Source organism: Microcaecilia unicolor, chromosome 1, assembly GCF_901765095.1.
Source record: "Microcaecilia unicolor chromosome 1, aMicUni1.1, whole genome shotgun sequence".
Taxonomy (NCBI): Eukaryota; Metazoa; Chordata; class Amphibia; order Gymnophiona; family Siphonopidae; genus Microcaecilia; species Microcaecilia unicolor.
The window spans coordinates 415480831-415503863 of NC_044031.1; the positions used below are offsets into that span (position 1 = coordinate 415480831).

Here is a 23033-nt window from a genome sequence, read left to right on the forward strand (position 1 = left end):
ACCACCTTCTTAAAAGTGAAAACCTCAACGCTTACGTGGCCACAGCACGACATTGGAAGGGGCCTGCGTAGATTTCAAAGTGCATACTCTGCAACATCGCTTTTGCGGTCCCCTTAAAAGGCATCACAAGGATTGCCAGAAATCATGAGTGCTAAGAAGGACGAGTCATTTCTGCTAGCTGTATGCCAGTGTTTATTCTTTAGTAAGGTAAAATCAGGCCAACGGGTTATGTAGTTGCTGGAGCGCAGCCTTCCCTTCCATCTCCTGGCCAGTTAGGTACACGCATCATGTAGCACAACTCACACGGAAAACGCTGCAAAGGGCAGTTAAGGAGAAAGGCACAAAAAGAGTCATTCGCTTCATTTTACTCCCAGCCTTACTGTGGTTTCAAAATAGCTGGTGGACTCTTGCTTTGCTGTCACTAGTTTGTAGAAGAGGGTATCCAGAAAACTCGTATCATATTTATTTTTAATCTTTCACATATGTGTGGTCTTATCGCACAATGCAATAAGTCGCCTCTGTCTCCCTTCATACCTCTAGTACCTGGAGACAGGCTAAGGGAATGAGGTGGTTTATAAATCCTAAAATTCAAATAGATTCACAGTTTTTGTGTAAAAGAACTTCTCCCCGGGTGTAGGAAAAAGAAGGAAGGCTTGTTTTCTTTTCAAAGAGAAAAAGTAGGTTGTAAGCTACGCTTTAGTTCTGCCCTTCACAGTAGTGCAGCCTCTGAATCTTTTTGTGTTATCTGGATCCAATTCTTTGAAGAAAACGGTTAGGTTAACATAATCAGGAATTAAAGTGGAATGCAAACATTCATTTAAATAAAATGGAACAAATTAAGGGTCCCACAACCAAAAAAAATGTATTTACCATTATTTACTTTTTGCCTTGAAAAAGCATTTCATTTTTATACAAGCAATAACATTCTTAAGGGAATACAGACATGCTGTAATACTTACCAGGTGGCTTAAAGGCACAATTGTACATTAAGTACTAAATGTTGCGGGTATTCTGATATCGATTGATTTCAAGATCCCTCATCAGGTACACATTTTCCAATCTCTCTATCAATATATAGAATATTTGTTGAGGAAAAATGACACCAGGGCGCAAGTTAACACAAGGGATATGGTAGTCAACTTCATAATGAAGACTAATTACCCACCATATATGGTACACTGTACCCAGTCACTGACATGGAAACATCTGCAGCATATACAAATATTAAAGGTGCTGATTTTAGAAGGTAGAATTTCACCCGCTGTGCTTCCCCTTACTGTAACTGTTCAAGTGCTAGTGCATGGGCAGAGGGACAGACTCTCTCAGATGCCAGCGTAAGCAAAACAAAAGTCACACTTCTTGGTCACTGTAGACCCATGGTGAGCAGGCTCGTGGCACAGAACAATTAGGCACTTGTTCCAGACAGAGGACAGGAAATATATTTTGGTATTGTTTGGCACCAAGACCAGTTCTTTGTGCTTCCACACATGGACAACACAACCACAAGCGGACAGTCTTAAGTTGTTGGAGGCTCATGTTTTTTTTTTTTCCCTCGGCAAGATTTGCAGACGCAGCAGATGATGCATGGTGAAGCCAGGAGTAGCAGAGGTGAGGTCACAAGCGCGATGATCCCCAATCCCACAAGGATTCCTACAACCTACAAAGAAAAATGAACAACAAGGCATTTTGGATACACATGAAAAACAAAGTGTCCTTTCTATAAGTGAGCTTGATCTGAAAATTACAGTGAGAAGGTCATGTTAGAAGTCATTTTTGCATTTAGATGGCCAGTCATAAAATACTGGCCAGCGTAAAAGTACACGCTTTCCCCCGTATTCTATATAACGCACCTAGATTTACGTATGCTTCTGCGTATAAATTCAGGCTTAGTTTATAACTAGACAAGTAGATTAATTGTTTTAACAAGCATTAACAGCTCTTAACAAGCAATGAGCACTAATTGGCAAAAATTAGATTTTACGCATGTACATTGCTAAGCGTACTCTGTAGTGTACTGCGCCTACATTCTAATGTGCCCAGGCAAAAAGGGATGTGGTTAAGGGCATGGAAATGGGCATTTTGTGGGCATTCCAAAACTTACACGTGTTGTTATAAAATATGAGCCAGTGCGCGTAAATCTACACACAGGGATTTACACCAGCTTTTCGTTGTCATAAATGGACTTGCGTAGGTTCAGTCGCATGAACTACACCTAACTGTACTCTAAATACTGCACGTAGAATTATGCACAGTATTTAGAATAACTTATGTGTGACTGCCTACTGCGTGTTAATTTTAGGCGCCATATATAGAATCTGGACCTTTGTCTTGATGGTAGGCATGTGCAGAAGTGAAATGCACATGCTAATCTATGTACATACTTATAGGTGCATACATTGATACCTGCACATGTAAAAAAAAAGAGCAGATCCTAATCCAATATATAGAATGATGCCTTTATTTTAAAATACCCGACATGGTCCACGTTTCCCCCACGCTGTTAGAGCAGAGACTAGTATGTGTACTGCTGTAGCTGTGAAGGAAACTGCGTGTGTTTAATTGTGCTTCAAGCTGTTGTGCTGAGCACTAACACATTCAGGACCTCTTTTCCTAAACTCCACTGGCGATTCCCGCATAGGAAATGCAAGGCGTCCATTTGAATTGAATGAGCTGCATTGCATTTGTTGTGCCAGAATCACTAGTGTGGTTTAGTAAAAGAGGCCCTTAGATGTATTTATTTATTTTGTAACATTTGTATCCCGCATTTTCCCCACTTATTAGCAGGTGAACGCCAAATACGGTAGGTATTAAACAAATACAATTAGAAAAAGGGTCAGGTAAGGTAGGGGTAAATGGGTACAATAAGGGACAAGGAAATAAGAAATAAAATGTCCATTGTAATTTATGTATAGATGCATTGTAGAGTTGAGGCTTTTAAATAGAATCAATAGTGTAGGCCTTGCAAAACAGATAGGTCTTTAAAGTTCGCTTGAAGTTTTGATGATCGTGCATTGTTCTCACACTCTTTGGTAATGCATTCCACATTTGCGTACTTAAGAATGAAAAATTGGATCCATAGGTTGATTTGTATCTGAGTCCAATACAGCTTGGATAGTGAAGGTTCAGATAGGTACGTGATGAACTGATTCTACTTCTAGCTGGAAGATCTATTAAATCAATCATATATCCTGGGGCCTCACCGTATATTATCTTGTGGACCAGAGAGCAAATTTTGAAAGTAATGCGGTCCTTGATAGGGAGCCAGTGTAATTTTAATCAAAGAGATTTTGCGCTATTAAATCTTTTTTTGTTGAATATCAGTCTGGCAGCTGTGTTTTGGGCTCTCTGGAGTTTTTTCATAAGCTGCACTTTACAACCCACATATATTCCATTGCAATAATCTGTGTGGTTCAACACCATTGATTGTGTCAACTTACGGTATATATCCCTCGGAAAGTACGGTCTCATGAGTTTAAGTTTCCACATACAATACAGCATCTTCTTTATACTGGCCTTAACTTGGCTCTCTAATGTAAGATGGCTATCAATAATAACTCCTAATATTTTAAGGCTATCAGAAATAGGGAGGGAATAAGCTGGTGTGTTTAGGGTTGTAGGCTTGTAATTGTTGTATGGAGATGAAAGGATAAGACAATGTGTTTTTTCAGTGTTTAATTTTAGTTGAAATGAGTTAGCCCATAAGTCCATGATGGGGATGTTCATCCCAGGCAGTCCTCCATGGTATATTGTGTACTTTATAGAATAAGCCTAGGCATATTTTGTTTCAGTGCCAATTATTTTTAGGTGTGATATATAGAATCTAATCCATTACATATACATTCAAGAACACCAAATATATGTATAGCGGTGCTGAATTACATAAAAAACAGCTCCAGAATTTAAATTAATGTGATTGCACCATTGCTGAAAACTGGGCCCATAAAAAAACAAAAACAATAAAACAGTACATTAAAAATACAAGCATTGCAAAAATAACCAGGTTTACCCAGAATGGAAAACAAATTTACAACAGTCTCTGCAAGAAATGACAGTGTGATGATGGGTCAGTAAGGGGCTCATTTTCAAAGCACTTAGACTTAAAAAGTTACGTGGAGGGGCATTTTCGATATGACATCTAAGTCCAACTTTGGATGTTTTGCAAAAAACGTCCAAAATCTAAATAGGAAAGGTAATTTTAAAAAAGAAAAATGTCTAGCCTTTTTTCCGAAAATACTGTTTTGAACAAGGTTTTGTGATTTGGACATTTTGTTTTTTTAGTCCATTTACGGAAAAAAAAAAAAAGTCCAAGTGCAAAACGCACAATATCAAGCCATTGGGATGTAGGAGGAGCTAGCATTTTTAGTAGACTGGTCCCCCTGACATCCCAGGACAGCAATAGGGCACTCTAGGGGGCACTGCAGTGGACTTCATTAAAAAGCTCCCAGGTACACATCTCACCATTGCTCCCTTACCTTGTCTGCTGAGCCTCCCAAAACCCACCACCCCCAACTCTACACCACTACCATAGCCCTTACGGGTGAAGGGGGCACCTATATGTGGGTACAGTGAATTTCTGGTGAGTTTTGGAGAGCTCACAGTTTCCTCCACAAGTGTAACGGGTAGGGGGAGGTAGGAGCCTGGGTCCACCTATCTGCAGTGAACTGCACCCACCACTGACTACTCCAGGAACCTGCATGCTGTTCTAATGGACCTGAGCATAACATCTGAGGCTGGCATAGAGGCTGGCAAGTAATGATTTTCATCACATTTTTTTTTTTTGGGGGGGGGGGGGGGGTTAGTGACCGCTGTGGGAATAAGGGGAGGTCATCCCTGATTCCCTCCAGGGGTCATCTGGTTATTTAGGGCAAACTTTTGTGCCTTATTCATTATAAAAACAGGTCTAGCTCAAAACATCTCAGTTTTAGTCATGGACGGTTTTGTTTTCTTCCATTATGTCTGGAAAACGTCTAAGTCTTAGGAATGCCCAAGTCCTGCCCTGACCTGCCCCCTTGAGATTTGGATGTACTTCTGACGGACTTCATAGAAAAACGTTTAAAAAGAAGGTTTCGAAAATGCTGATTTGGATGTTTTTGTTAGAAAAACGTCCAAATGCTGCTTTATGCCACTTTTTAGACATTTTTCTGTTTTGAAAATGAGCCCAATAGTAGCCTATGGAACTTTGTAAGTCTAGGGGGATCTTTTACTAAGACCGCCAGCTGATTTCTACTGTGAGCTAAAAATGCAACCACAGCTTAGTAAAAGACCCCCTTTGTGCTTTGAAAATATGCCTCTACGTATATCAGTATATCTTCCTGTAAAGAGAATGCCAGTAAAAGTAGGATACTTTATAGAATTAAAATAGGAAATGTCATGTGACCTTTACTCAGCCAGTAAGCCTGCAAGTTGTAGTCTAGGAGGGTGATACATATATGTATCTACATAGAAGGTTTTTAACCTGGGGTCCATAGACCTAGGCAGATTTCAGGAGTCCATGAATTTGGATGAAAAAAAAAGAACAACTTTATTGTCATTAACCTCTAACTGAAATTAGGTTTTCATTCAATAATGAATGTAGGCAACAAAGTAATGTATGTGATTGTTAACTTCAATAAATCTCACTATCTAAAATTATTATACCTAAAAAAGCGAAACCAGAATAACATTTAGTTGTGTGAAGTACCTTTTTCTCCAAAAGTGTGTAAATGTTAATGGTCAACAAGTTATTTGTGATTTTTTAATATTTTGATAACTGTTTGAGCATAAATGGTTTACTTAGTAAAACCACCTTTATCCGTATATTTTAATTTATGTATTTAAATACATTTTTCTGAGAAGGTGCCCTAGGTTTCACCAGACTCTCAAAGGGGTCCATAGCACAAAAAGTTTAAGAACCCCTGGTCTACATGAATGGGAATTTTATAGGTTACAACAGTGGTTCCCAAACCTGGTCCTGGAGGCACCCCAGCCAGTCAGATTTTCAGGATATCCACAATGAATATTCATGAGAGAGATTTGCATGCACTGCCTCCACATCATGCAAATATTCATTGAGGAAATCCTGACTGGCTGGGGTGCCTCCAGGACCAGGTTTGGGAACCACTGGGTTACAACACTAAAGTACAAATTTGAATAAATGCATAATACATCAGACTCTAAATGGGTCCTATTTTCTGGCAGAATGATAATGCTATGATATTGATCATACTGGAGATCTAAGGTAAATACTTTGCACATAAAGAAATAATAGCAAAGTGCTTCATAGCCCTAGTTCCCAGATTGTCTTTCCTTCAGCTCAGAAATTTCATTATCTTATAATGGATTAGTGACTAGACAAATATCCAAAATACCTTCACATTGGTTATCATTTCTCTTTAAATTTGATTTATTTTCACCTACCTGTGTTCTGTTCCACATAACTGAAGCACGAGAATGCCCCAGCTTGTTCCTACAAGGGCCTTTATCATAATGTCGAAGGAATATATCATTCTACAAGACAAGACAAATGCAATCAGAACAGACACTGCAAAATATCATTTTACTGAGATTTGTAGAAAAACTTGTCCTGGTAGGGATGGCTCGTACTGGAATAACTGCCACTCACAGTAGGCAGTCACTGATTTTCAGAAGTATTATCCAAAAAATGCTGCTGAAAATCTTTACTGACTACTCTGAAACTATCCGGATAGTGCCAGGGCAATCCGGGGGAACAGCCAAGGTAGAGCTAGACGTTATTACCTGGGTACCACTAATGATCAACTGTACCCAGATAAAATCTGGCAGCTGATTTATATGCTGATATTCTGCGCCAGTGACCGGGTACTGAATATCAGAGAATAAGTTTAAATATTGGGGGTATATACCTCAGCTTTAAAAACATAAAACACCATAACTATTTCTCATTTATAATAAGACAGGTTCTCTCCTTCGGGCCGATATTTGAATGATTCATAACTCTGAACGACTTTGTTAGTTTTTAATGTGATTTTCTTTGCTTTTGTAATCTTGGTTATTTATTTCATTTTTTGTAATTCAGTGGAATTTTGTTCCATTTTATTTCTTGCTGGGTAAAGTGGACTAGAAGTGTCTATATTAGATTAGATTAGATATGATGAGACTGAACATTTGAACGACAGGATTATATAAATGCTACCAGCAAGCACATCAGACAGCAAGGCTACATGTCTTGTCCAATACTGTTATGGATGTAGGCACTAAGGAATCCTTTCACTAAGATATGCTAATAGATTTAGCATGTGCTAACAATTAGCATGTACTAAATGCTACGAAGCTCATAGGTATAAAATGGGCTTCTTAGCATTTAACGTGCACTAAATCCATTAGCGCACCTAGTAAAAGGACCCTAAAATAGACATACTGGGCTAGATTCTATATATGGCTCCTAAAAAATCAGCACTGAAATCAGTGCCGACTAAGCCTAGATTTAGGCTCCGATTATAGAATACGCTTAGCAATACACTGATTTGATATCTCTGCGCCTAAAACTACACACATCCATTTAAACCAATGAAAATGTGGCGTAAATCCCAGTGTATAGATTTACATGCACTGGGCCATATTCTATAACCATGTGCATAAATTTTGGAATGCTCATTTCCCCACCCATAACCACGTCCTTTTTGCCCGCACACAAGTTTGGCGCAGTTCATTACAGAATATGCTTAGCAAGTTGTGCGCATAAATTCTAATTAGTACCAATTAGTGCTCATTATTGCTTGTCAAGTGCTGTTATCAGCACTTATTAGTTGGTTAAGTTATGCTCATTGTTATAGAATCCGCTTGGATTTCAGCGCAGATCTCTAGGCGTGCTATATAGAATCTGGGGGACTGTATCTACTTGATGGGTCACGTCACCAGATAATGACAAAAAATTTCAGGGCAAGTGTTTAAAATATAGTAAGGAGGTAATTTTATTTTTTAAAAAAGGTACCTACATTTAGGTGCCAGATATGCGCATAAGCCATTAGAATATTGGCACATCCAGGGGCATAGCAAGACTTCGGCGGGAGGGGGGTTCAGAACCTGAGGTGAGGGGACATATTTTAGCCCACCCCGCCGCTGATGACCCCCCCCCCCCCCCCCCCGCCACCACCAACAACTTTGACCCCCTCCCTTGCAGACGACCCTCTCGACCCTCCTCTCACCACCAACCCTCCCCCGCCGCCACTGTCATCTACCTTTGCTGGCAGGAGACCCCAATCCCCGCCAGCTGAGGTTCTCTTCTTCCGGCACAAGGCTTCGTGCTGTTTCTGCGAGTCTGACGTCCTGCACGTCAGACTCACAGAAGCAGAACGAAGCCTTGCGCCGGAAGAAGAGGACCTCAGCTGGCGGGGGTTGGGGTTCCCCGCCAGCAAAGGTAGGCGACGGCAGCAGAGGGGGAGGGTTGGCGATGGGAGAGGGGGGGGTCAAGAGGGTTGTCAGCAGGGGGGTCCAGGGCCAAATCTACGGGGGCCCAGGCCCCCATGGCCCCAAGTACCTATGCCACTGGGCACATCCATGCATATATGCATCTATGCACTATTCTACAAATACACACAAAGGACTAAATTGTATAAATGGCGCTTCAAAAATTAATCAATGCTAAAAAAAAAATAGCACTATTTTATAAATGATGCTTAAAGTTAGGTGCTGTTTATAGAAAAGCACTTAGCGCCGGGAACTGTAACTAACTTTAGGCATGACGATTTACACCAACAAAACCTTAGCATTAAAACCCCATGCCTAAAGTAGGCACAAATCCCCAACATTCTATAACAACGTGCATAAATTAAAGGAATGCCCCTGATCTGCCCATGATTCTCCCACGGCCGTGCCCCCTTTTTGGGCACACATGATAGTATCACCATGGTTTATGTTTCATGAGCCAGTTAAGCTTTTCCATATCGGCTACATGCCATATTTTCTCTAGCTACATGTATTTAGAAGGTAAAGAAAACTGGCACCATCCCTGAGTCACATATACTTTGTCGACGAGTAATAATAATCTAATAAGATCAAAGGGAGTCTTTTACTAATTGGAAGTAAGCCCAATGCGGGCTTACCACTCGCTAAACCGGAAGTACCGCCAGGCTACCGCAGCAGCCCGGCAGTAGTTCCCAACCCCCAGTGCACACCATTTTTGGTTACCGCCAGGTTAGCGGATCCTCAATAGGTGGCAGTAAGTGCTTCCCCCCCCCCCCCCCCAAAATGAGTGCACGACAAGTGCTTCAAATGACACATAGCCACTTCTTTAAAAAAAAAAAAAGAGCCAGGGGACCTCAGTGCACGTCAAAAACATGCACCAACACTAGCACAGGCCCCCTTTTGCCACAACTTAGTAAAAGGACCCCTAAGTGAGTTACATCTTCAATAACCATGGGTATTTCAAACAATATTAAGGATGGATCTAATTGAATTCATTGACCTACAATTTTGCTAATACAGTTTAGAACCATAGGCCAAAATTATTGAATAAAAGGGCATTCCCACCCCATGCTTAAGAGAGTACCCAAAGATTTACAGCCTCTTCAACAAAGAGGGGACATATGGGGGTCCCATTTATTAATACGTTGAGGGGTGGGAAAGGTTCCAAAACAAAGCTTTAATTGTGTATTAATCAAAGATACAGAAAGGGAACATTTAAAATTATAATTCTATACTTCAGGCCAACAATTAACTAACGATTGTTCACCAACAGTTGTTCCCCTTTAACCATATAGTTTAAGCGACATTTAAAAAGACAGGAAATTAAATTTTTAAGAGACAGGCAGACAAATAAGGTTTCTTCAATAGATTTTAATGGGTGAATGAGACTGAGTTGGTCAACAGGTACAAACTTACTGAGAGAATGACGAATTTGGAAATATTGATAAAAAGAAAGCTGTAAACCAACTGAATTTTGCAAATCACCTATTGTTCGTAAATGGCCCTTATGGAACAGTCTAGATGTTGGGAAGTTAGGAATTTAAATCTTCCAATAGATTTAGCTAACTGCTTCAGCCCTTAGAAGAGAAGTAATTGGGGGAAAGCAATAATAAGTTTTCTGCAAAGTACATATTTTCTTCCTGCTGTATAACACTGGTGGTAAAAAGGGATGGCTATTTAACTGAACATGGTAGATACCTTTATCAGGAAAAAATATAAGTTAATAATGTATAGGGCTGTACTAAAGATTCTTCTAGGTGCACCCAATGGGACTGAGTAAAAGGATTAATCCAACAATGAACTGCTGTAAAGCAAGAAGTCCAATAGTACCAGTTTGGATTAGGTAGGCCCACGCCCCCTAATTATTTAGGTAAAAAAAGTAGCTCAGAACGTAATAAAGGTCTAGTTTCTTTTGCCAGATGTATTGTAAAATAGTTGAACATAAGGTTGAGATATAGTTAAGGAATTGAATAAAAAGAGTAATTTAGGAAACATGAATATTTTAAATATGTTAATTCTGCTGCTAGGGGATTCTGTTATCAGAGGCATTAACTGAGGAGTGGCCTAGTGGTTAGAGCACCGGTGTTGCAATCGGTGGCCAGTTCAAAATCGGTGGCCAGTTCAAATTCTGCTGCTGCTCCTTGTGATCTTGGGCAAGGCACTTAACCCTCCATTGCCTCAGGTACTAACTTAGATTGTGAGCCCTCATGGGACAGAAAAATATCCAGAGTACCTGAATGTAACTCACCTTGAGCTAGTACTGAAAAAGGTGTGCGCAAAATCAAAATAAATAAAATGAATAAAAATAAATACCTAACCAAGAAATATAATTTTCATCAGAATGGAGTTTCAAATTCTCAGATTTAAGTGTGTATAAAAGTTTCATATAGTTAAGTGAATATAATCTGTGTAAGTGATTAGAAAATTGAATTCCTAGGTACTAAATCTGGCTCATTATTCAATTAAATTGTGCACACAATTTTTTGCGACTTTTATAGATTACTGCTGGGTACACTCCGGCGCTACAAAAGCTAATCAAGAAATGTATTAAGTTATGTCCAATAAAAAAGGTATCATCTTATTTTCTTTTCCATGTTTTATTTTATTTCTATTGATTACCTTTAAAAGTGGATTAACACGGCTACCACACCGCCATACTTTAGAGAATACGCCCAAGCATATTTTTTTCCACATAGATTTTCAGGTGCCATATATAGAATCTAACAAACAAAAATGACCCCAACTCTCTAAAAACCCCTTTTTCATTTCATTACTTTCCTGGTGCCGTGCTTATTCACATTTTCCTTGGTCTCCTGCTCACGTTTCATGCATATTTTTCTCTTTTTTGGCACTCATTTTCCATGGCATTTTATTCTTATGCACTTACATATTATACACACAGTTGTGTGCATATATAGATTACATTTGTGGATTTGATTGGTTTCTTTACATTGTGTTGATATTAATTTATGTTTTTTCTAGTGTTCTACAGACTTTTCATTTTGTGTACATGAAATTGTGAACAGTTTTTTTCATTCTCATCCATACTGGTATGTTAATTGATTTTATATGTTGGTGTTTTTATTCTGTCTTTTACCAGCACAACGATAGTCTCTTGTATTATCTTGTACATTTTTTATATAAAGCATTTGTGGATGTTATATACACATATTTGTAAGTTTTTCTTTTTGTATTTATGATTGTAGATTTGTCGACGCCTAAAACAGGCACCGAAACGCAGATGTGTGTCAAAGAAAAATGTTCCCTTTGTATTGGATTTGGACTGGTCCTCCCCTATTTCCTTTTTTTCTTGAAGGTTTTTGATACATCTTTTTGAGATACAAATGTTAGGGGGAAATAATTTTATGTTTGTTCCTTTGTAAGATAAGATTCTGGGAACTTTTGGTCCCCCCTCCCCCCATATATTTTTGTGTGATATTAGAACAGCATTTCAAAGGTAAACACTTTGCTGTCCCTGTGATAGCACTTTTATCTCAGGAAAATGTTACTTACATCAAGGTTGTGGAGACAGTACCAGCAAAAGGTGTGCTTGCAATTCCTGCACATCATTTGAGCACAGCCTTCATTTCGTTCAATATAGATCCGGCAAACTGGACATTGTTTAATAGGGGCCTCTGGGTCAGGATCAATGGGAATTCTATGATGAGGGAAAAAAACGACATGTTAAACGTAATAATACTGACTGCTTTAATCAAGTGCTAGAAAAATAAAAAAGCTCTCCTGTAACTGATTGCTCTAAAAGTTCAACACACAGGCAGGCGTCTGACCTCCACTGACTCACCTGACTAGGGACCTTTGACTCAAGATTTTCCAGCAGTAATTGGCAACATTCTTAAATAGTAACTCATTTTGTAATATCAGAAAATCCCAACCACAGATGCTAAGGAGTTCTAAATTCAGTCTAGAGAAAGCAAACATGGACAAGTATCATGTCATAAGTAAAAATGGTTTGGTGTGGGAGAGGAAAGACAGTCTACAGCAGAGACATACTGCAGCATATGCACTCATCTTAAAAATTTAAGGGGCCTTTTACTAAAGCTTACTGCATATTAACAGACATCAGTGTGTGATAAGTAGTACTACATGGCACATGGGTATAAAATAGGAAGCGCAGCATTTAGGGGGAGATTCTATATATGGCGCCTAAAAAATTGGCACTGAAATCAGTGCTAAGTGTATTCTATAATCGGTGCCTAAATCTAGAATTATAGAATACACTTAGTTCATATTTCATCACCTAAATCTATGCACATCCATTTACACTAACGAAAACATGGTATAAATCCCAGCGTGTAGATTTAGGCGCACTGGGCCATATTCTATAACTAGGTGCATAAATTTTGAAATGCCCAAGAAATGCCCATTTCCGCGCCCATAGCCACATCCGTTTTTGCCTGCGTGCGTTAGAAGTTCGGCGCACACAATTTTAAAAATATGCTTAGCGAGTTGTGCACCCAAATGCTAATCAGTGCCAATTAGTACTCATTATTGCTTATGTGCTATCAGCGCTAATTAGCTTGTTAAATTACGCACATTGTTATAGAATCTGCGCCTATTTTAGTACCGATCTATAGGCGTGTTATATAGAATTCAGGGGTTAGCGAGCGCTAATATCCATAAGTGTGTGTTAAGTTTTAGTAAAAGGGCCCCTTAGTTTGCACAAAATCAATTTAACATGCATTAATCTACAAATTAACACCCGTAGAATCAATATTAGCACACATTAAACAGTTCTAATGCAAGTTGGAAATATTTTTTTATTAACACAAATGTGTGAAATGAACTGAATTTTTGTCCCTTGTGCACCTCTCACATGCATTGATGCCTATTACCAGCCTCTATACCTGGGTGTATACTGTTCATCAGTGAGAGGAAGTAGTTGCTGAGGCAGAACAGACCTTTTTTCTGTCTTCTTGGAGAGGGATACCAACAGAGGAGCAAACTTTTTCCCTAAGCTATGAGATGCCGCCACCATCACATAACTCCAAAAGCACATGCCACTTAGCAAGCTGACTATAATGATAGTATTAGCATGGGGAGAATGTATTATATATATATATATATACTGATTTCTAACGAGAGGAGAGACAAAATTTCCTTACAGTTCTTCCTTTTTTGTACTGATGTATTTTGGAAAATTAATTAATGTGACAAAATAAAAAGTAGGTAGTATAGGGAAATACTACTGTAACTAAGTGAGCTATCCATATCCACCCAATAGTTTGTGGTTACAGCAGTGGGCTGAGAGCCAGGGAATCCAGGGTTCAAATCCCACCAACATTCCTTGTGATCTTTGGTAAGTCACTCAACCCTCCATTGCAACAGGTTCAAATTTAGAAGCCCTTTCACTAAAGCTTAGCATGCGCTTAATGCTGCGTTATTTTATACCCATGGACTACATGGCACTTAGTGCATGCTAATGTCCATTAGCATGCACTAATAAAAGGGCCCCTTAGATTGTAAGCCCTCCAGAGATCAGAAAAGTCCTATGGTACCTGAATGTAGGTCACCTAGAGCTACTATTGAAAAAGTGTAAACTAAATCCAAATCCCTTCCCTTCCACAGTGAAAATAATACATAATGCAATATAAAAGTGAATTGTGATCAAAACAAGCATACCATTGGTCTATTGAAAAAATAATAGTGTGCTTTCTCAACATAGAGGCATACATAGTAATATAGTAAATATTGGCAGATGAAGACCTGCACGGTCCATCCAGTTTGCCCAGTAAGGTGGCCAGAGTTGAATCTGGCACTCTGCACAGCTACCACTTCTTCATAATTAAATACTACCAGTATAAATCTCTCTGCCAGTTAATTCATTTTTAGAAAATACCTTTATTATTTATTTGCTTACAAAACCTAATACCTTAACATATCATTCTTTCATACACACTCATGCACACTCACTTACAAATGCACACTCATACACATACAAATGTGTATGAGTGTGCATTTGTAAGTGAGTGTGCATGAGTGTGTATGAAGGAATGATATGTTAAGGTATTAGGTTTTGTAAGCAAATAAATAATAAAGGTATTTTCTAAAAATGAATTAACTGGCAAAGAGATTTATACTGGTAGTATTGTTGGTTCAGTTAGCAAGTAGGGTATAGCCCAGTATTGTAAGGTTGTTAACACATAATTAAATACTGGTATACTTATCTCCGTATCTCCCTGCAAACTTTGGGGCACAGACCATAGAAGTCTGCCTGGCACCAGTCATACCTCCCAATTACTAGAGTTGCTGTCAAAGCCCACACCAGCCTTATCTGCATTTATTTATTTATTACATTTGTACCCCACATTTTCCCACCTATTTGCAGGCTCAATGTGGCTTTCACAGCGTCGTGGGGCGAAAGCCTCCTCCGGTGAAGAAACAAATATAGAGTGATGTTATTTTAAATGAAATAGATATGTACAGACACATTAAAGAAACATAGAGAGGGAAGGTATATAAAGTTCATTAAGTTCATAACAAATTTGGGTTTCTTTGAATTGCTGGATTCAGGTAATTAAGTTGGGTCCTTAGGATATGCCTTTTCGAACAGGTAAATCTTTAGTGATTTCCAGAAGTTGAGGTGGTCGTACGTATTTTTCACGGTTTTTGGGAGTGCATTCCAGAGTTGTGTACTTACATATGAGAAGCTGGATCCATGAACTGATTTGTATTTGAGTCCTTACGGAACCCAGACCATAGAAGTTTGCTTGGCATTGGTAGTACTTCCCAACCTCTGAAGCTGCCATCAAAGCTCACTTCAGTCATTTAAGTTTTGCTTTAACTGGATTCCATCCTTTTTCTCTGTAGCGTTCCTCTATGTTTATCCCTACAACTTCTGTAGAACTGGGTAAAACAGACAACGTTTTGAGATACCTCCCATTTCCTAACACTAACCTAAGACACAGTGCAGTACCCCCAAGCTCTCTTAATAATTCAAACCATTTCTGTAAATTAATCGCTGCTTTCCAAGGAAGTACATATGCAATGATGTGCAGAAAGTGCAACACAAATAGGAGTACAAGTAACTCTAAATGTGCACCATCTGTAAGGGAGACCCCAAATTAAAAATGTCTGCAGTGATAACAGATTCTGACACCAGTGAAGGCACTGGGCTCTCCTTACCCATTTTTTGTTGATGCTGTGATGGGTTGGTTTTCCTGGCAAGAGGTTTCTGGATGCCACGCAGATTTGCAAGACGAGCAGAATGTTAAATGGCATGATTGGCAGACTACTGATACAGGGTTTTCTGGATCATTCAGTTCAACAGGGCACACAGCCTGGCAGGCAGCTGCAGGGCACCACGTCCTGTGCGGATCCAAATGGACTTCTGAAACAGAAGTGATTCAACAAACAACAGTTTAAATTTTAAATCAAAATAGGAAGGCCTAGCAAATATTGTGTGATGAAAAGAAACCTTCTGCAGCCTTGTTTTATTTTTAAACTAAAAGGTTACAGATAGAGAAATGTGTTGGCCAAAAACAAAGGGGGCCTTTTACTAAGGCGTGCCAAAAAATGGCCTGCGCTGGTGTAAGCACTTATATTGGATGTGCACAGGTCCATTTTTCAGCGCACCTGCAAAAAAAGGCCTTTGTTTGTAGCCGAAAATGGACATGCAGCAAAATTAAAACGAACGCACGTCCGTTTTGGGTCTGAGACCTTACTGCCACCCATTGACTTAGCAGTAAGGTCTCACACATTAACCAGGTGGTAACTGTCAGTACACGTACACTGCCGATTACCACCCGGTTAGCGCCACGTGGTAGAAAATAGAAATTATTTTCTGCTGCGCATTTTGGACACGAGTCAAAATTAGAATTACTGCCCAGGGCACAAGGTAGCCGGGTGGCAGTTCCAATTTGACTCACGTTGTTCGAGCGTAGGCGCCTACGTGTCTTAGTAAAAAGACCCCAAAGATTCTTCAACTCAGCTTTTAACAGAATGTCCCTTTCAACTTCCACCTTTTAATAAATAAATCAAACAAAAATCGCACAGCCTGGTATACTATAAATATCATGGAACAGGACCGAAACATTTTAATTAACTCACAGCTCAATAAGGTAACTGCCTTATAACCAAAGATCTCTGGTATGCTGTGAGCCATTTTAAGATCAAAAGTCATTGTGCAGCCTCTTACATTCTCTACTGCTCAGTAATCTAGATTATTGTAAAGATCTTTCCATGACAGGGATGGACTGAGACTAGCTCAAATGACTTCTGATGCAGACCCTATGCCATTTGGTTGCCTCTGTATAACTTAGCTCTATCCTTTCTGAGATACTGTCTCCAGAGGCCTCATCAAGGCCCTGTACAGCGGCATTATCCCTTCCTGTTTCTACTGGTCACGTCTCTACTTCTGCACCCCAGCATTCCTCTGTTTTTGGCCACTGCCTTATCATATTTCACTTCCTTTGACTACTTCCGGAAACTACTGAAGACCCATCTCTTTGACAAGATATACCACAAAGATCAAAACATGTAAGACTCCACACATATATCCAGAAATGTTTAATAATGCCTTCTGTTATATTACTATCATGTATTCTACTACCATGTAACCCAAAATCCTTCTGTAACACCAAATGTCTATTCTATTCTTATTTCCACTATCCACGATGTATTGTAAGCCACATTGAGCCTGCAAAGAGGTGGGAAAATGTGGGGTACAAATGCAATAAATAAAATAAATAAAAAATAATCTGATGCTATCATCCCAAAGTACCTCTCCAGGTTGGTGCACATCAGTTTTTCACATCCCATTTCCCCTCCACCCCAACTGCATACTGCTTTATAGAATTTCTGTACCCAGTAGGTAGACAGGTTTTGAAGAAAAAAAAATCAGATTGACCCTAGGAGCTGAGAAGGAAGTAACAGCAGAATAGAGTCATCCCTGGAAACTGAAAGGAGATAGGGCAGAAGAGCCCTTCTCTTAACAAGAAAATGAGAGAAGCAGGGCTGCAGAATCTGCTGTACGGTTTCCAGTACTAACCCATGGCTAGAGCTAAACAAAACCACAGCACAAAGAGGAGAAGGACAAAGTACTCAGTACAAAGTGTGCAAAAAACAGAACAAAGGGCTTTCAAGACTGGAGTAGACAATGGTTCTATATCGAAAGACCCGACACGGGTTGTGTTTCAGTACACACGGACAGATGATCAAAAGCCCCGTGCTGTTCCAAACAGCGCTCTAAAAATAGCACTGGAACAGCGTGGGGCGTTATTAGACTTATGATCACAGATAATGACATGCAAATTTAAGCACGCAATTATCTCTGATCATGGGGTAGAAGTGCGGGAGAATTGTGCCTGAGCATGCGCTCACAATCCTCCCGCACTTGTTTGACAGGTCTGGGCTGTATTGTTAAAATACAATCCAGGTCTACTCGACACAATAACCTTGTAGCGTGATGCCAATACCAGACCTGTAATAAGTTCAAAATGGAAAAATCACACCTCTGGAGCATCCATTCTAATAAAATAATACGAGCTGAAGAAGGTAGACAAAGAATTTTGCACTGGAAGCAGGGAGGCTATCCATCTCCTATGGAGATAATTTTATTTTAATGTATTCCTGCTGTTCAGTCTTGAAATTCTGAAAGTGGACAGTGATTTTTAGCATGAGAGCAGGGCCAGAGGATTAAACTTCCTAGAACCCCATTGTTTGTTTAACCTTTAGTAAGTGTTGTCACAGTGCAGTCAGAGGAACAGTAATGAAGAAGCAGCTTTGAACTGCCTGTCTACTCTTCACCACTGCACTTGTGACAGCGTGAACAGATCAGAGTGTCAATATTGACTACCTGCCCTTAAAAGTAAAGGAACAGGCCAGAAAAAGAATATAGTATTGAAGATTGTTGAATTGTCTCTGTAGAAAACACAGAAGCTCTTTTTTTGTTTCTCTATTATTATGGCTACTTCATTTCTCAGTACAGTCCTCATGAACGCTTGTGTAAAAGTAAGCTGTAAACAGGTGAGAAGTGTTTGCCCACTGGTGAGACTAAAGTTCATGGCCTTGCTGGAACCATTGCTTGGAAGTAAAAATTCATGTAAACTCAGGGCTCCAGTTGCAATGCAAGATCGTTATATTGAAGATTGCATCATTCTCTCTACATGACAAGACTTTTTTTCAGCTGGTACACACATCTTTTTTTACTGACTTCCAGACTAGACCTCTTGCTCAAACTCTCTCAGCATGTATGTTTCTAGTTATGCACAAGCCAGCCTTGAACCTATGCCCTTCAGGCTGAAAGGCAGCCTACCTTTTAAGGAAGACCTAGCCACATAGTCAGCAGTATCCTCTACATAATCAATAAGTACTGTTTTGAAAGAGTATGAAAATTGTGCAAACACCATTCTCTGGTCAGAAAAAAAAAGGGGGGGACAATATTCAGACCACTGGAGTTAGCCCGGTTAATTCCTGAAGTCTGCAGTGATGGCCGACTGGTAGGACGCACTGTGGGGAGCTCCGGTCCAGGGTCGACTCCCCAGTGCTCCCGCCGCAGTGCGATCCCCCCCCCAGAAGAGCCAGAAGCACGGATCGAAGACCGCTGCCCAGGATTTGCCGACTCCGGCAGCCGCGGTCCAGGTCCAGCTCCAGGTAGCCGTGTCGCGGACGGGTCCGATTCGGCCCTCCATTGCTGCGGGGGCCCAAGCTGGGAGATGGCCGCGTGCTGCCGGGCACAGAATTCGCCTAGTCCGTGGGCGAGTACGGGTCGGCCGCCGCGCTCCCCGGCAGGAACTGCCCGGGACCATATCGGGTGAGAGCACCGTGTGACCCGGGTGAGTCGGAGCGAGCTCACCCGCGGCCTCGTGGTAAGCACCCGACCTCGTGGCGTGGCCTGACCCGACCCAGCGATCCAAGAGGCCTCCGTACCACCGCGGCGCTCCCGGTCCCGGCGGCCCGACGCCCACACTGCCCGTCCTCCCGCGGCCTGCCCTCATTTGCGGTGCCGAGTGCTCAGAGATAGGGCAGTCGTGGCGGAGCACTGTGCTTAGGCACCGTGTGGAAGTCTGCCCAGCTGTTCCAGCCTGCCCCAGTCCACCCTCCCCAGCTTCTCCCTGCTTGCTTGCTCTAGTCCAGCTTTCCCCCTGCTGTTTCCAGTTCATCTGCCCCAGCGTGTTCCAGTTTGTTCCAGTCCTCCTATCCATCTGATCCCACCTTGTTCCAGTCCGCTGATCCAGCTTTCCCCCTGCGTGTTCCAGTCCAACGACTCCAGTGTGTTCCAGTCCGCAGATCCAGCGTGTTCCAGTCCATTGACTCCCGTTTGTTCCTGTCCGCAGACCCAGCTTTCCCCTGCGTGTTCCAGTTCATCGACTCCAGTGTGTTCCTGTCCGCAGATCCAGCGTGTTCCAGCCCATCGACTCCAGTGTGTTCCTGTCCGCAGACCCAGCTTTCCCCCTGCGTGTTCCAGTCCATCGACTCCAGTGTGATCCAGTCCGCAGATCCAGCGTGTTCCAGTCCATCGACTCCAGTGTGTTCCTGTCCGCAGACCCAGCTTTCCCCCTGCGTGTTCCAGTCCATCGACTCCAGTGTGTTCCAGTGTGCTCCAGTGTGTTCCAGTCCCCGTTCCAGTGTGCTCCAGTGTGTTTCAGTCCCCGTTCCAGACCGCCTGATCCAGCTTCTCCCTGCCTGCCTGCTCCAATCCATCTGCTCCAGCATCTCCCAGCTCGTTTCAGTCCTCCTGATCCCAGCCTGTTCCAGTCCGCCGATCCAGCCTACCCCCAGCTTGTTCCAGCCCATCGGCTCCAGTCCATCGCCTGATCCAGACTCTACAATCCATCTGCTCCAGCGTGCTCCAGCGTATTCCAGTCCTCCTGTTCCCGGCTTGGTCCAGTCCGCCGATCCTGCTTACCCCCTGCTTGTTCCAGTCCACCAGCTCCACTTGTTCCTGCTTGTTCCGGCTTGTTCCAGCTTGCTAGGACTTATTCCAACTTGTTCCGGCCTGTTCCAGCTTGCTCCTGTCCATCTACCCCAGCTTGTTCCTGACCGCCTGTTCCAGCTGCTACCCGCCTGCCTGTTAACACATCAAGTAGCCTGCCTGCTTGCTAGCCTCTCAGCCATTGACTTACCTACCTGCCTGCTAGCTTGTCAGCCATTGACTTACATACTCGCCAGTCCAAAACCCAGCTTTCCAGCTCTATCTATCCACTTATCACCTCAGTCACCACATAATCGCCTGTTAACACCTGGTAACTGCTTCTCACCTCAGTCACTACATAGTCACCTGCCACACCTCAGTCAGTACTTATGGCCCCTGTCCACGTTCTCTTCCTTGCCCTGTCCCTTCCTAATCTTCTTTCCCCCCCCCCCCCACTCTCACTGTCTACCACTAGAACTCGCTGCCCTCCCGCCCTGCCCGCCACGGCAATACCCCATTCACCCTCATCCCCCTCCACCTCACCATCCCTCCTGTCCCCCGCCTCCTTCCTAGCTCTCAACCTTCACCACTTCCTTCCTGCCATTAACCCATCCCCATTCCTCCTAAGTACACCTCGTCTTCGTCGCCTTCACCACCCGACCTCCCCCACCCTCCTCCGCATTCTCCTGCTCCTCCTCCTGCTATCCGCGGGAGACATTAACCCTAATCCAGGTCCCCCTCACCTGTCCCCGTCCTATCCATGCAAACAATTCCGAGATGTCTCCAATCTCGTCTCTATTCCCCTCCTCTCCCCCTCTTCCCTACCCTTCTCATGCGCCTTGTGGAATGCCCACTCAGTCTGTAACAAATTGCCCTTCACCCACGATCTCTTCATCTCTCGCTCCCTTCAACTGCTCGCCCTAACCGAAACCTGGATCTCCCCGGACGACTCGGCCTCAGTCGCGGCCCTCTGCCATGGAGGTTATCTGTTCTCCCACACTCCCCGCCCAGCTGGCCGCGGTGGAGGCGTTGGGCTACTACTCTCGCCCTCCTGTAGTTTCCAACCCCTCCCCCTACCGCAGTCTCACTGCTTCTCATCCTTTGAAGCCCACTCCATCCGGCAATTCTACCCGCTGCCACTCAGAGTTGCAGTCATCTACCGCCACCCTGATAAATCCGTCTCTTCCTTCCTCACCGACTTTGATGCCTGGCTGTCCGTCTTTCTTGAACCCTCATCTCCGTCCCTCATTCTCGGAGACTTTAACATACACGTTGATGACCCATCCGACCCTAACGCTTCTAAGTTCCTCACCCTAACATCCTCCTTCAACCTCCAGCTGTGCTCCACCACCCCCACTCACCGTGACGGCCACTGTCTTGACCTAGTCCTCTCCTCCTCCTGCTCACCCTCCAACTTCGACGCTTCTGCTCTCCCTCTCTCCGATCATCACCTGATCACATTCACACTTCTTCACCCCCCCCCCCCTCTGCCCCATCCAACTTTAACCACCTCCACTTTATCCTCTAGTATCTCTAATCTCCTCCCCTCCATCATGTCCTCCGAGACTGTAGACAAAGCGGTCTCCGCTTACAATACCATTCTCTCCTCTGCTTTGGACACCCTCGCTCCATCCACCTCCCGTCCCACAAAGCGTACTAATCCCCAGCCCTGGCTGACCCCTTGCATTCGTTACCTTCGTTCCTGCACCCGATCCACTGAACGCCTCTGGAGGAAATCTCGTACCCATCCAGACTTCCTTCACTACAATTTCATGCTATCCTCCTTCAATTCCTCCCTATTCCTTGCAAAACACGGCTATTACACTCAATTGACCAACTCTCTCAGCTCCAACTCTCGTCGTCTCTTCACCACCCTTAACTCCCTCCTCAAAGTGCCCCCCGCTCCCACTCCCCCTTCACTCTCTCCTCAATCGCTGACTGACTACTTCCGTGACAAGGTACAAAAGATCAACCTTGAGTTCACTACCAAGTTACCACCTCCTCTTCAGCCTGTAGCCCTATCCAATAACCAACCAACCATGGCCTCATTCTCGTCAGACACCGAGTATATATATATGGGTAAAGAGAAAATTGAAGCCGTCAGCCATTTTCTGTTCCAGGGTGTCTTGGAGATGGAAGATAATTTAAAATGCTTGGATGAGAAAGAAAGAAAATATTCCCCTGAGACAGCTATGGAATAGCGAAACAGGGCTTCCCTGTCGGGATTTGAGGAATTCTGAGAAAGTACAGCAATTGGACCTGGATTGAATTATGAATGGCGAAGACATAAATATAATGAGCTAAGTACATTTTCCAAGCTTGGATAAGTGAATTGAGTCTCCTACAATGTTTGTAGTGGCACAGACATAGCAGTGCTCATATGAAAGTTTATGTGGAGTTTTTTTTTGTGAAGACATATGATTGCAAACGGTTCCCTCATTATATCTAAGGTGTATCCTTTAAGAACGAGGTGGAACTGATTTTTCTGAAGTCTTTTTTTCTCCACTTTTTTATGGTGTGCCTGCCAGAGTTGCCCTCAAACTAATTGTGTATGAGGTAGAATTGTTTGTGGGCAGGTATAATGTCCCAATATTTATTTTTTTTTATTTAGATTTTGCTCTAGATTCAGTGTCCTTAGGGTCTTCATTGATCCAGTGAAATATTGAAGTGATCCTATGAAGCAGTGGCCTGCCCTGATGAAGAAACACCAGGAACACCTATTTTTCACACTGGCTGCATG

The 23033-nt window shown here is 42.3% G+C and overlaps 1 protein-coding gene across 1 annotated transcript in view; it reads right to left on the reverse strand.

Moving 5' to 3' along the window:
* Positions 1-861: 861 nt before the first annotated feature.
* RNF144B (ring finger protein 144B) overlaps positions 862-23033 on the reverse strand; it is a 163123-nt gene continuing 140951 nt past the window's right edge. Inside the window, exons 5-8 of the mRNA XM_030211598.1 lie at positions 15565-15769; positions 11935-12079; positions 6397-6486; positions 862-1657 (exon numbers count right to left, since the gene is read on the reverse strand). Coding sequence (XP_030067458.1) covers positions 1517-1657; positions 6397-6486; positions 11935-12079; positions 15565-15769 — 581 coding nt within the window. The 3' untranslated portion in view covers positions 862-1516. The remainder of the gene's footprint in view (positions 1658-6396; positions 6487-11934; positions 12080-15564; positions 15770-23033) is intronic.